Source organism: Antedon bifida, chromosome 9 (assembly GCF_963402885.1).
Source record: "Antedon bifida chromosome 9, ecAntBifi1.1, whole genome shotgun sequence".
Classification (NCBI taxonomy): domain Eukaryota; kingdom Metazoa; phylum Echinodermata; class Crinoidea; order Comatulida; family Antedonidae; genus Antedon; species Antedon bifida.
Window position 1 is genome coordinate 4,416,480 of NC_136234.1, and position 13,644 is coordinate 4,430,123.

A 13,644-nucleotide genomic window follows, 5' to 3' on the forward strand; every position below is an offset into this window, starting at 1 on the left:
TACTTAACTACTAGTTACTATGGCTCTATAAGATTATAACACAATATATGCACATATATATGGCAATATTATGGCATAATTATTGAATTTTAAAAAGTGGATATTTTGGCTATTTTTCGAAAAAATCCCTGTACTATAGTACTGTATTGACATAACACGTTACTATGGCCCTCTAAGATTATAATAACAATATATGCGCATATATGGCAATATTATTCAATTTTAAAAAGTGGATATTTTGGGCATTTTTTGACCACTTTTATTTTTTATGGGTTAGAAATCTATTTATAATGATTAATTAAATTATCAATATATTAATTAAAACACAATAACAGTGTATATTATTGCAATGTTTTTATTTTCACAAAGTTTCAATACAACCATTGATAGACGTTAAACATCAACATCTGCCTGTTTTAATATGGAAAAAGTTTCACAAAAAGACGAATCAGCTAATATTACCACACTATGTATATTCATTTAAACTGTATATTCATATTCTGTTCGAATTGGTATCATTATCTTTCAGTAAATTATTCCTTATCGGTTATATATTTTTTACAATTACAACATTATATAAAGGTAGAGTTTTTAAGTCTGGTCCGACTGGTTTTAAAGTAAATGTTATGTAGGTATTATCATACAAAGAAAGCACAGAGATGGAATTCAATCAAAATTGCTAAGATATTCTAAGTATCGGATAATTTTGTCATCATTAATCAGACAAGTGCATAGTATTAGCAACATTTAGTAAAACCAGACACTGTGCGGGGGCCGTGGTTGATGGATGGTGCATGTGTGTTTAGAAAAGTTTAATCGACCTCTTCCATTCGGGATGAATCATCCTCGTCTCCTTCAAGTGGTGGTAAATCTTCGTCTTCTGCTCCTTCTTCTGCGGCAACCTCATCCTCATCAATTCCTGGTAGAAAAAAATTTAAATATATTTACTAATATAATATTTATTTGGTCGCAATGAAAAATAACCAGGAGTGAGAATAGGATAAAGCCCAGACAGATTCTGCACTCACTCCATACAATACAAACAGTTAAAATAAAACCTTATACAAAAAAAAACTTTAATTTTCTCGCGAATAGATGAGTCATCAGGCTTCGTTGTATGACGCTGTCTGAGTTGGTTTTTAATGAATCAAACAATTTTTAGTTATGACATTTTTTTGACATGACCTGTCAATTGCTTTTCCATATTAATGTTAATAATGTTGGATATAATGATGGCCAGCATAATTACACAAGGTTGAACTAATGTTACTTACCGAGTCCAAGTTTGATCATCTTGTGGATGCGTACTGCATGAACATGAGGATCGTCCAATGAGAATCCAGACGACAGTAAAGATGTTTCAAACAGTAACATAACTAAATCTTTCATAGATTTGTCGTTTTTGTCTGCATCAGCTTTTACTCTCAGCATGTCTATGATAGCGTGGTCGGGGTTGATCTCCAGGTGTTTCTTGGCTGCCATGTAACCCATTGTACTGCTGTCTCGCAGCGCCTGTGCTTTCATGATTCTCTCCATGTTTGCCGACCAACCGTACTGACTTGTTACGATACAACACGGTGACGTTACCAGTCTGCTGGAAACTGCTACCTAAAAAGACGCAATCAAAACTACTTAGGAAAAACAGCATTCGTTTCTACAGAGAGGGACATTGGATGCAAAGGAGATGGCCGACTCAGAATGTATCAAAAGAAAGAGAAAGAACAGAACACTATGTAAAACAGTAACAATAATTTTAAATATCACTTAACTCATTTTTACTGTTTTATGTATAATAACTGTTTTTATGAGCTCTGTATTTTAAGTATATAATTTTTTCAATGCCAAAGGAAAGCAGATTTCCAAAAATTGATTGGACGAATAAATATGTATCTTAAATAATCGGCCTACCTTTTCTACTTTCTTATCTAGGATTTCCTTCATAACGGTACACAGATTCTCAAATTTGGATCTCTGTTCCTCTCGTCGTTTCTTCTCTTCTTCATCTTCTGGTAGCTCCAAGCCTTCCTTCGTGACGGACACCAATGTCTTACCGTCATACTCTTTGAGTTGTTGCACGCAGTACTCATCGATTGGTTCTGTCATGTAGATGACCTCAAATCCACGTTTTTTTACCTTCTCTACAAATGCTGAATTGTTAACTTGATCCTTAGATTCTCCTGCGAAAAATTAAAACAATATGATGTTTATTATTTCTATTTTACAAGCTCAATCACTATACAGTCAACTCTCCTATTACCGGACACCTTTCTGCTGACCAAATATGTCTGGTTTTCTGGAAAGTCTGGTATTCGGAATGCGTTTTTAATGGTAAAAATGAATTTTGGACCTTTTGATCGTCAAGAAAAGTCTGGTATCGGGAGAGTTTCTATATTTCAGAGAGTTGACTGTATTCATTTTAAGATAAGATAATATAACTTTTATTGATCCTCAAAAAGGAAATTCATTGCTCGTCAAAAAAAAAGAAAACACAATAAATACAAATTATTGGGGGAGTGGGATGAAGGGGAAAAATAGTGATCTTAATTGATATATCATTTATTACCTGTAATGTAGTAAATCTGTGTTTGGTTTTCCTTCATTCTTGATACATATTCCTTCAGGCTGGACATTTCATCTCCAGAATGCGACGTAAAGTATCTTAGATGTTCTGCCAGTTTATTACGGTTCGTCGAGTCCTCGTGAATACCGAGCTTCAAGTTCTTGCTGAACTGCTCGTAGAATTTCTTGTAGTTGTCTCTGTCCTCTGCGACCTCGTTGAACAGATCCATGCATTTCTTGACGATGTTTTTACGAATGACTTTCAAAATCTTGCTTTGTTGCAACATTTCACGAGAAATGTTGAGTGGCAAGTCTTCAGAATCAACGACGCCCTTTACGAAGTCTGAAATAAACAATTGCACTTTATACACTACTACTTACGATTAAGCAAAACATACTCAATTTGAACAAATTCTTTATGGAGCCTATAAAGGCCAATTTACACAGACAAGCGGCAACGGTAAGCGAAAAACCACGTAGCTTGTCTTGCATAGAATCTATCCCGAGCGGAAATTGTCCGTCCGCTCCACGTTTTGTGTAAATGGTTCTATATTTTTATTACACAGAGCGTTACAGGGGCGTGTTTATATCACCTGCGCTCTATCCTAGTATAGCTTCATTCAAGCTGCAAGAGGGACTATCACAGCAAGAACCATTTTGCTACTTATTTTGAGACATCATTAATCGCGATAACTACTTACTAAGATACTCTGGCATGATCTCTTCACAGTTGTCCATGATAAACACACGTCTGACGTACAATTTGATGTTATTCTTCTTTTTCTTGTTCTCGAATAAATCAAATGGCGCCCTCTTCGGTACAAACAAGAGTGCTCGGAATTCAAGTTGTCCCTCAACTGAGAAATGCTGGAATTTAAACAAATATTTAAATTATTTAATTATTATTATTAGACTATGTTGTTGGCGAAATCCAGGCAACTTAACGCCTTGTAAGAGGCCTGTACAACCAACAGTCCTTTGATCTTATGTCTGGCTGCGACAAATACCAAAAGTACTGTACTTTGTATATTCTCCGCAGTGTGCAGAACTGATCATGTCGCAGCCACAGATAAACCCTTTGATCTCCAGAGCTCAGTATCCTGTTAGATTGCCTTGGTACAACCAATGCGCTCCATTGGAGAGTAAGTGAAGCAGTCACCACTGGTCTCGCTGGCCAAGCACAGTTAATAGCAGGCATCCAACCATACATAGAAGTGGATACATTAATTATACATACCTTAACAGCTAAATGGTCTTCCCAGTCATTGGTCAGGCTCTTGTAGAATTCGCCATACTCTTCTGTGCTGATGTCTTCTGGGTTGCGTGTCCACAGTGGTTTTGTTTTGTTCAATTCTTCATCTTCTACATAGTTTTCCTGCAATATCCAAAAAAGTTAACTTGGTGGCCAGCAAGTACTGCTACATAGATATGAAGTATTTTGTATCTCAGCATCTTAGTTAATTTAATAATTTTTGATATATATATACACAGTAGGAACTAAACACAAGGAGGCGATCTACTGTATATCACCAAAAAATTGGTTTGGAGCAAATTTTTACCTTGATAGTTTTCTTCTTTTTTTCCTTCTTCTTTTCTTCTTCATCTTCATCAACATCCTCAATTTTTGGTTTATCTTTGTCTTCTTCATCTTGCTGTTCCTCATCTTTCTTTTCTTCTTCCTCTTCCTCCTCCTCATCATCACTGACTTCCTTGTCTCTTGTTCTTTCACACTGAAATCATAAAACCAACCAAAGTTTACCAATCGTGTATTCAGAATAAATTATGGAGGGTTTGTAGGCACTAGCCCATTAAAAACCACACTACAAATAGCTATTTGAAATATATTTTTCTTGCATAAAACAAAATAAATTAGAAAATGTTTGTTCTTGAACTATAGGATAATCATTTATGCTGTCTTTGATACAAATAATATTTTTTAAAAATCCAATAAAATGACGTCAATCATAATTAATAAAAACAATAAAATCATTGTATTGTCACGATATTATTGCTCTTACCAATGATGACGCGATTTGATGGGACGTGTGGAAATATTATTTCCATCAAAGACAGCATCGATGGTTATCCTATTCTTCTAGAATGAAAACTTTTTAAATTTCTTTTGTTTTAGGTATGAAAAATGCATATTAATCTATTTATAGGCGATCGTTATCGCCCTAGTGTAAATGGGCCTTTAAACTAAACTAAGAAAGTGGCTGGGTCATCTACATCAAAGAATGTACACTCACTTGTAGGATGATTGGATATCCAATAAACTGACTGTGTTTCTTTACAACCTCTTTGACTTTCTTTTCTTCTAGATACTCTGCCTGGTCTTCCTTGAAGTGCAAAACAATCCGTGTTCCTCTTTTCACAGTTTCATCTGTTTGTTCAGAGAAAAAAAAATAAAAAGTTTATATTTTACATACCACATCCTTTATGGTAAAGCAACAACTATAGTGGAGCTGTAGCTTGGTGGTTAACGTGCTTGCCTTGCCAAACCACCATTGGGACAGTAATAAAGGGACCAGTTTTCCTGGAATATTTCGTGGCAATCAAGGGGCAACGTCATGCTTACCTGAACATGTTCTGATGGTAAAGGATCCACCAGCTGAGGACTCCCAGGTGTAACACTCGTCATCATTATGCTTGGAGGTGACTACCACTTTATCTGCTACCAAATAAGCAGAATAGAAGCCAACACCAAATTGACCAATCATAGAGATGTCTGCACCGGCCTAATAGGTGGAGAATAAATTACTTTTTAACAAAAAATCTTGTATACTAGTTGTTTTTTAACTTTAAAGATGTATCGTCTCCCGAAAAATATTTTTTTAGATTTTTTTTGTTGAATATGCCATTTTATTGTCACATTTATCTTGTCATTTTAATATGAGAAAACATTATTTTTTCTGATTTTTCTTTATTAAAACTACAAAATGGCATATTCAAAGTCTGATTTTATTAATCTTCGTTTTTCATGTTTTTGGGGGACAATACATCTTTAATATTGTAAAGCAGATTTAAATCATCTTGACTTTAAGTTACCTGCAGAGCCTCCATAAAAGCCTTAGTTCCACTCTTGGCTATTGTTCCAAGGTTGTTGATGAGGTCAGCTTTGGTCATTCCGATTCCAGTGTCTTGAATGGTCAGCGTTTTGCCGGCAACGTCGGGAATAATTCGGATGTTGAGATTCTTTTCGTTGTCCAGCTTGCTTGGGTCTGTAAGGCTTTCATATCTGATTTTGTCAAGGGCCTAAAAACAAATATTATAGTATTTAGTTTTGTTGTATTCCGAACAATTTTTGTAAGCCTAGATTTACACACGCATTATTAATTAGTAGAATTCATATAATTGAGAGATATGTTTCAATACATTATACAAATAATGTTACATGAATTTAAAACTTTACTTTTAAATTGATTGAAAATTTGTAATTTTATTAGGATATAATATAAATCAAATCATTATGTTGTACAACACAGAAAAGTTTGTGGTCGTCATGGGCGCGTCGTCCAAACTTTTTTGTGAAACCAGGAAATTAACGAGCCCATACTTACATCAGATGAGTTCGAGATCAGTTCTCGGAGAAAGATTTCTTTGTTTGAGTAGAAAGTGTTGATAATTAAACTCATCAATTGTGCAATTTCTGCCTGGAATGCAAATGTCTCTACTTCAGCATCCTCTTCCATTGGTTGTACATTTTCTGTTGTTTCAGCCATTTTTTGCCTAGATAAATCAAATTAAAATTATTTTTATTACCCTCCTACTACCAGGCCATAGTATATATCACATAACATTCAACCCCTTCTAGGCCTAGCAGTACGTTTTTAAAATACCAATTGTGTGCCCGGCGGACACACCACGAGGAAGAAAGCGTCGGTTCCCGGTGGTCCCCCACACTATACAGTATATAAATGGCCTTACACTTGCCATGTGCTCAACATACACACCAAATTCGGTCGTACATTCGAAAATAAGATTTTAAAGCAGCCTAAAAGACCAAATTATCTTTATAGCATGGAATGTACTTACAAAAAGTGGCAAGTTTAATTTGGAATACTTACGTTTATTAGTTCTTTTTGCCTTTTGTGTGAAAATGAGTAGTGATTGCGATACCTCGCCGAATTTAAAAGACCGGGTGACCAAACGAAGTGATCGAGAATTTTCCCGGTGCTGCGACAAAAGAAAAACCCTTTAATGAATATGCATGAGGACGCTATAATTTGTATATCATTACTCTGGGTACATTTATTAGATGTTAACTATATTTATTTACGAATTTGTTTTCCCTTATTATAAATATATTTTATATATAGTGTATCTGAATTGAAATCATAAAAAATAACTGGCAATATATTACTTTTGACCCAATTAAAATTATAGTCCGCGAAATAGTTCTGCGGTAAAACAAATGTTTTCTGGAAGTTTCTAGTAAATTGCCAACCGGAACACGCTGCGCTTAGCATGATGGGAATACCGTTAATTTCGTTTTCTTATCTGATTACTTATAAATAAATCATGTTTATTGTTAACTAACCGCACTGGAAAATCCAAACACCCATTTTTTTTTTTCTTTTACCTTAGACCACGTATATATTAAACAAACAAAATTTTAGACAAAAGAAATGCCAAGCGATCAATGAATGTCTCTGGGCTTACACAAAGCGCGCGTACACTATATATATATATAATAATAATATATATAATATAAACGGCGCGAAAACTTTTTTTATAGGCCCTATGGGAGTTTTACGCAAAATAGGACCGACCGCATTTTTTTAAGAGGGCAAAATACATAGAATAGTTCAAGAAGAAGTTACCTTACTACCCTATTACGTCGGCGTAATGAAGTACAGTACATATACGTTTATAACACTGGGGAATTCCCCGGTTGTGTAAAGGAGAGAGAGATGTTGTGACCGTCAGTGTTGGCATAGTATCCGACCCATGAATGCCCGGGTACTGAGCTTAATTCGTAAAATGTGATTGTTAGAAGTTTCACATTGTATTCTTGAAATTATTTTTAATGGGACTATTATTTTGTGGTACATTTTATATTGCGCGACAATGCCTTTAGAACCACAGAATGTATTTTTTTAATTGTTTTTTTTTTAGTTTTTGGACCATTTTAAATAGCACTTTATTCTCTTACTAATATACTTAGTCTCAAACTTTACTTATAAAAAGTGAATAAAAACAGATATCAAACAGATTTTCCTGCCAATTTGCAGATCAAATACATTTTAATAACATATTATTCAGATTTTTCATTAAAAATCTACAAAAAATTATTTCAAAGGTTCTTCAAAATTGATAAACAATCCCAAATTTTTTTAAACTTTAAAATATGAATTTTATAACAAATGATAATTTGTTTCTAAGGTAACATGTTTCCAAGGCAACAAGCTAACGATGCCTGCACTTAACTAAAATTGAGGCACTGCTGAATTATGATTAGTACAATTAATACGGAAAGACACATACAGCTATGATAAAAGATATAAAGTAGTCGACCATTCATTTTAAAGCTTAGAGATCTCTATTTTACGAAATTAAATTTCAGGAAAATAATACTCTACAATAAAGAAATATACACATAGTTGAATTCAAACATTAAATGAGAAAACAGAAATATATGTTAAATGCAATTTTATATTTAACAACTAAATTAATTTAATCAAAATAACACAATTAATATTACTTGGTAATGCTTTTAAAGCATTAAAATGCATAATCTTTTGGGTAAACAAAAAATATTTGATATTTAACAGTACAGTATTTATTACAGTACTTTCAATACAGGATATAATATTGACAAACATAACATTGTAATTTTCTAAATAAATTTATCAGGCACAAAATAGTGTCAAATTATTATACAGTACATACGATTGAAGTTACCATTTTATTCAATGTTCGAACTCTGTGTAAGGTATACTCTTACAACTCTACCCTCTTCATGACAAACTATACATAAATGAATAAACTTAATATCTCTTTTAATCCAATTCATGAATTAAAACATTTGAAAAGCTGACAGCACTTGTAGTATTATGATTTTGAAGTTCGAGGGGTTTGTCTTCATTCTCTTCATCATCTTTAAGAAATTCTTTGCTTTTTGTTTTTTCTACATTATTGTTGTTATTGTGTTTCGCATTTACATCCGCACTTGCGCCATTCTCAAAAACTTCTAAAGCATCATCTCCGCTTGCAACAAATTCTTTACTCATCGTACCAGAAGTGTCTTCTTCGCTGACTTCTTTTCCACTGCCAGAACTTTCTTCCTCAGAAGTTTCTGATGGTTCTGTCATACTGTTACAAGTTGCTTTTCCGTTACCAGAAGTCTCTTCCTCAGAAGTTTCTGATCGTTCACTAGCACTCTCATTAACCTTACTATTCTTATTAATCAACTTTCTCTGCCTTCTCATTTGTTTCTTAGACAGCTTGACCTTTGGCCTAGTCTCCCTTGGAGATTCTCCTTTTCCGTCAACCAGTTCCGAGTCGCTGCTTCTAGCAAGATTATATTTCTGAGCTCTCCGATTCCTTCTTTTGTTATGACCCGTTTCCCTTGCTTTTAGAATGTTCACTTTGATGTTGTCAGAGTTCAACACAAACTCGGAATCGCTGTAAGAATTCCACGAATTGTCTTTGATTCTCTCGTAGGACAAAGCTCGCCTCATTTTAGGTTGCTGCCCCTTTTTACCTTTGCCCTTTTTAACAAGTGTCTCAACCTCGACCTCTTCGCAGAAGCTTACCGATTTATGAGCTCGTCTGCGGTTCCTGCTAAGAAGGCTTTTTAAGTTAGAGGGCGATGTTGGCGTCGATGGTGGAGATGAGCTCCCGTTGCATCCATCCAAGTCCAGATTCTTCCATGCATCTACCGATGTGTCATATTCAGACTTGGACGCGGAATCTTCTTGGGTGGTTAAGTCATCTTTACCATCAACTGCGGCACCTTCTGTAATATTTTCAACTTTTTCATCTTCCTTAACATGTTTTTCATCACAATCTGTATCAATTAACTAAAAAAAATCATTTATAAAACAATTAGTACAAGCTCTTTCCTAAAAATTTGATTATCAAACCAATAGATTGATTATTGAACCAACAGACTTACATTAACTTTGACATGCATTTCATCCGCATTCAATCTGGTGACATTAAACTGCACATCACTTGCACAATCCTCAAACACTCTGCTCCGACTTTCTACGTCAAAAACGGTTTTCACATTTTCTTCGGTGATAAATTTCTTTTCCTGCAAACATAAAAATAATTCATTAAAATCTAAGAACAAAAACCCTATTAAGGGGAAGATTTCCCGCCAAACGAACAATGAGCAATGTTTTAACACTACGACCAACCTCTATACAGGAGACAACCTGTTATGGAGATATTTTATTGGGTCTCAAAATATGTTTTTAATTATTATTTAGTACTGCAAAAACTGACAATAATATTGCTAGTCTGAATAGGGTAAATACAGCTAACTGCTAACAAGTGTAAATTTTCCATTTACCTGCAAGGAATTTTCGTCAATTCCAGCCAAAAACATTTCCCAGAGTCCTTTACAACTTGGTTGTTTCTCCAAAACAACAACTACATTCTCCGATGAGACATCTACAGACGCATCCTTACTGATTGTGCAACCATTTGTAAATTTAAGATGCATCGCGTATTGAACTAAGCCATCTGGAGTTACTGCATTGTTTATTGTAATGCTGATGCCATCTTGAAGAGCTGGAAGTTGGTACGAAACATCTTCAGATTGGACACCAGAAGCATCGATCACCAGATGAACAAAATCATCATCCTGCTTGAAGGTGAATGCTGGGTAATCTGGAATACGGGTTTTCTCCTGAACACATAAAAAAAGTGCATTATTTTTATAGAATCTATTAAAATCGTTGACAGCGTTCGTTTAAACACATGAACCTTAAACAATCCAGTGAGTTGCATCATTCTTTTAATTATAGGTTAGGAATGGTTAGCGGCCCTCTGTTTATTTTATTTTTTTTATTTTTAATGTTTTACAGTAATGACACTTACTGTATGTATGGAGTAATCTTTACTCCATGCTGTATGTATTTGCTTATTGTACAATAAAATTTACATTAATAAAATACTGTAAACAAAATGCTTTGAAGAATTTGGTATTTCTGAATTTTACTGATTTTATAGATATTACTTTATGCATCAAAGTACAAATCAATACAGTTCTCTACAATACATAAATAACACTCTGGGTGCAAAGTTCAATCAGATATTCTTAGACATACTGAGTGTCACTGTATACGCACATAAATAAATTATATAAACACAAATTCTGTATATGCTTTTGTACTTATACATATATAAAGTTTATATAAAAATATATAAACAAAAGAATACACACTTTTGAAGTGAATGTTGTAGATACATTAAATATTTCCAACAATTGAAACATGTTAGACAAGCAAGCAGTCCCTCAGAAAAACAAATTTGGAATTTTCCAGAATGTATTTACAGACTCAACCACTTACACAGTACAAACTTAATAAATGAAATTTGTTTTTCCAGAAATCACTATTTACACAGAATAAACCAGTTTATGAATTTGCTTTTGTGATGCAGTAGACAATAACAACTATATTAACTGGCTCAATCCATTTCATGTAAAGAGGTATTTTTTAAACTTGAATTAAATACAGGGTCATGTACTTCCACCCTTGGGTGAGTTTGCAAGGATAATTATTAATCCAATAAAAATGGTTTAGCCAAGGTTATTTGGGGTCAATGAATTTTACACTAACTTTAAAGATATATTGTGACCCTAACAATTTTTTTTTTTCACTTTTTTAATATGCATTTTAATGTTACATAATAGTTATTCACTTTAACCAAAAACTTGATCGAAAAAAAAAATGATTTACCTGAAAAATGTAATTCAAAGCAAAAAAATGGTTTTTGGTTGAAATTAACCATTTCGTTTGTGAAATAATTATTTTTTGGGTTTGTTTTTTTTTTTATAGAAGTGAATAACTTTATTAAAACTGCAAAATAGCCTATTCAAAGTATTTTTCATGTTTTTGGGGGACAATACATCTTTAAGGATTGTGTGTAGAAAAAAAAGTGCTTGAAAAAAGGTGAGAGAGGGAATTGGGGTGGGGGGAGGGGGGTGCCTGTGGAGGGTGTTGTGAGAGGAGGGGTGCGAATCAAACATGGAGCAGCTAGACAGAAGAAGCTGTAAAATCAAAGTTACAAACTTTGCATTTTTATACCTTATTCTTCTCCTTTCCAATCATGGCTAATCTTTGGTTTTCAACACTAACGACTTTATCGATAGTCTCCGATGTTTCTTCGGTTCTTATCGAGTTCTCCTCGCAATTTGATTTTTCTAAAACTAATATTTCTTTTTCATGTGCTTTGTTAGATTCTTCCATTTTTGTTGGGAATAATTTCTCTTGAGTAGAACTTGGCAGTTCTTGGATCAATGATTCAGTCTTTGCCGGTTCAAACGATGGCATGTCTGGGATTGGTGATGGCATTACTGGAAGTGTGACCACCAGACATCGCTTACTCTTATCAAACTTTGCGCTGCCTACATCATCGTTCACAGGATATGGCAACGCAAGGTCTAATTTGTACGCAGCTGGTTTGACGCTTTCAACGATAAGTTGCCGTTCGAAGACCTCAAGGTCAACGTTGGCAGCCGACTCGAGAAGAGGTAGTTTGATTTTAACAACAAGTTCTTTCGGTCTTGTGGTGGTCATAGAGTCTGGTGCATTTGTGAAATGCTGCATGTCAAATTCTCCCCGGTGAATAATGCTGTATTCTGGAACAGTGTACGTTAATTTTGTCTCTTTTTTGTGAAGGATTTGATCATTATTTGGAGGTTTTTTACCGTTTGGTTTAGTCAAATCACATTTATTGTCATACGGGTATTTTAAATTTAAAGCATCCACCCCATCCTCAACTCTAGCTGGTTCCTTTTCCCCCTTGACGTTAGTTCTTAAAATTGTTGCAACGGGATTTCCTTTAAATTTTAACTTTTTGAATTCTTTGATATTTGGTTTATCAAATTTAACATTAAATTTGTTTTCGATGCCATTGACTGCTGTATCAATCATCATTTGTTTCAGACGAGGTTCTTTCTCTGCAGCTGCAAATGTGTCTGGGTGAAAAACAACATCATAAACTCTGCAAACACCTCCTGATTTATCGACATCATCCCTTCCTTCCGACATGCTATGGGGCATTGACCACTGATTACCTTTTGTTTTGACCCCGTCAGAATTAGTTCTATACGTAGTGGTCGAAGAAGCTTTCTCAATTTTATCATTTTTACAAATATTAATGAATGCTTTTTTATCACCATCAACGCTCGTTTTTACTACAAATCCAGGTTGAGGGTAAATGAACTGGGCATCCATTCCACGTGCGGCCTCCATTTTTGTGATCTCTTCTTCATACAATTTACGATTTTCCGGATTAGAGATTTCCTCTGCATATTCAACGAACAATTTTCGGAATTTTTCATCTTTTAATGCTTTTTGCAACTTCTCCACCTCCTCTGACGTTATATCCATATCTTTAAGAGAATCCATTTTGCTTACGGCAAGCTGATTTATTGACTTTTTGCAGAGAAAATACCACTTGATGTCCGTTTCTAGAAATTTCTAGGCCAGTGTTGTTATCGCGATTAAATTCACAACACAACCGATTCAGTACGAGTGTTGTTTACGATTTTAAATTACGTATAGGTGGCGCTAACACCATTTTAGTCATTAACAGAAACAACATTATTTTGGAATAATCAAAGAATATATATTCTTTGGTATAATTCATTTGAATGAATTTTGTCTCAATAACAAAATATTGACTACATTATTACAAAAAGTGTATATAATATTCTTTATTCAAGCGTAACAAAAGACAGAATATTATTTTATTAGAAAGTAATGCTAACAAAAGACAGAATATTATTTATTTATTCAAACTGAAATGTATGGGAATTCTTTAAAGTTATAATGGATACCAAAATCTGGTAATTGTGTTTTTTGTGTGTGTTCCAAAAAAAACAACAAATATTTATTTCATTAC

The 13,644-nt window shown here is 34.1% G+C and overlaps 2 protein-coding genes across 2 annotated transcripts; both read right to left on the reverse strand.

Annotated features, from left to right (window-relative positions):
• Positions 1–339: 339 nt before the first annotated feature.
• On the reverse strand, positions 340–6,758 carry LOC144852788 (heat shock protein HSP 90-alpha-like). Its single transcript, XM_078710765.1, has 12 exons — positions 6,627–6,758; positions 6,120–6,288; positions 5,608–5,814; positions 5,138–5,297; positions 4,809–4,942; positions 4,119–4,289; positions 3,797–3,934; positions 3,261–3,426; positions 2,564–2,902; positions 1,909–2,177; positions 1,275–1,608; positions 340–919 (listed from the first exon to the last, which is right to left on the reverse strand). Exons 2-12 carry the CDS (start codon positions 6,279–6,281, stop codon positions 813–815), a joined length of 2,187 nt encoding a protein of 728 aa, XP_078566891.1. The 5' UTR covers positions 6,282–6,288; positions 6,627–6,758; the 3' UTR covers positions 340–812.
• Positions 6,759–7,780: 1,022 nt separating this feature from the next.
• Positions 7,781–13,269, reverse strand: LOC144851909 (protein kintoun-like). The gene is made up of 4 exons (XM_078709569.1): positions 11,823–13,269; positions 10,082–10,420; positions 9,680–9,820; positions 7,781–9,584 (listed from the first exon to the last, which is right to left on the reverse strand). Exons 1-4 carry the CDS (start codon positions 13,146–13,148, stop codon positions 8,562–8,564), a joined length of 2,829 nt encoding a protein of 942 aa, XP_078565695.1. The 5' UTR covers positions 13,149–13,269; the 3' UTR covers positions 7,781–8,561.
• Positions 13,270–13,644: the final 375 nt, after the last annotated feature.

Coding starts and splice junctions, on each gene's coding strand:
- LOC144851909 (XM_078709569.1), bottom strand. CDS start 13,148: ATGGATTCTCTTAAAGATATGGATATAACGTCAGAGGAGGTGGAGAAG. Junction 10,421..11,822: donor TTGGAAAGGAGAAGAATAAG/GTATAAAAATGC, acceptor TTATGTGTTCAG/GAGAAAACCCGTATTCCAGA. Junction 9,821..10,081: donor TTGACGAAAATTCCTTGCAG/GTAAATGGAAAA, acceptor TTATGTTTGCAG/GAAAAGAAATTTATCACCGA.
- LOC144852788 (XM_078710765.1), bottom strand. CDS start 6,281: ATGGCTGAAACAACAGAAAATGTACAACCAATGGAAGAGGATGCTGAA. Junction 4,290..4,808: donor GATATCCAATCATCCTACAA/GTGAGTGTACAT, acceptor TTATGATTTCAG/TGTGAAAGAACAAGAGACAA. Junction 920..1,274: donor GATGATCAAACTTGGACTCG/GTAAGTAACATT, acceptor TTTTTCTACCAG/GAATTGATGAGGATGAGGTT.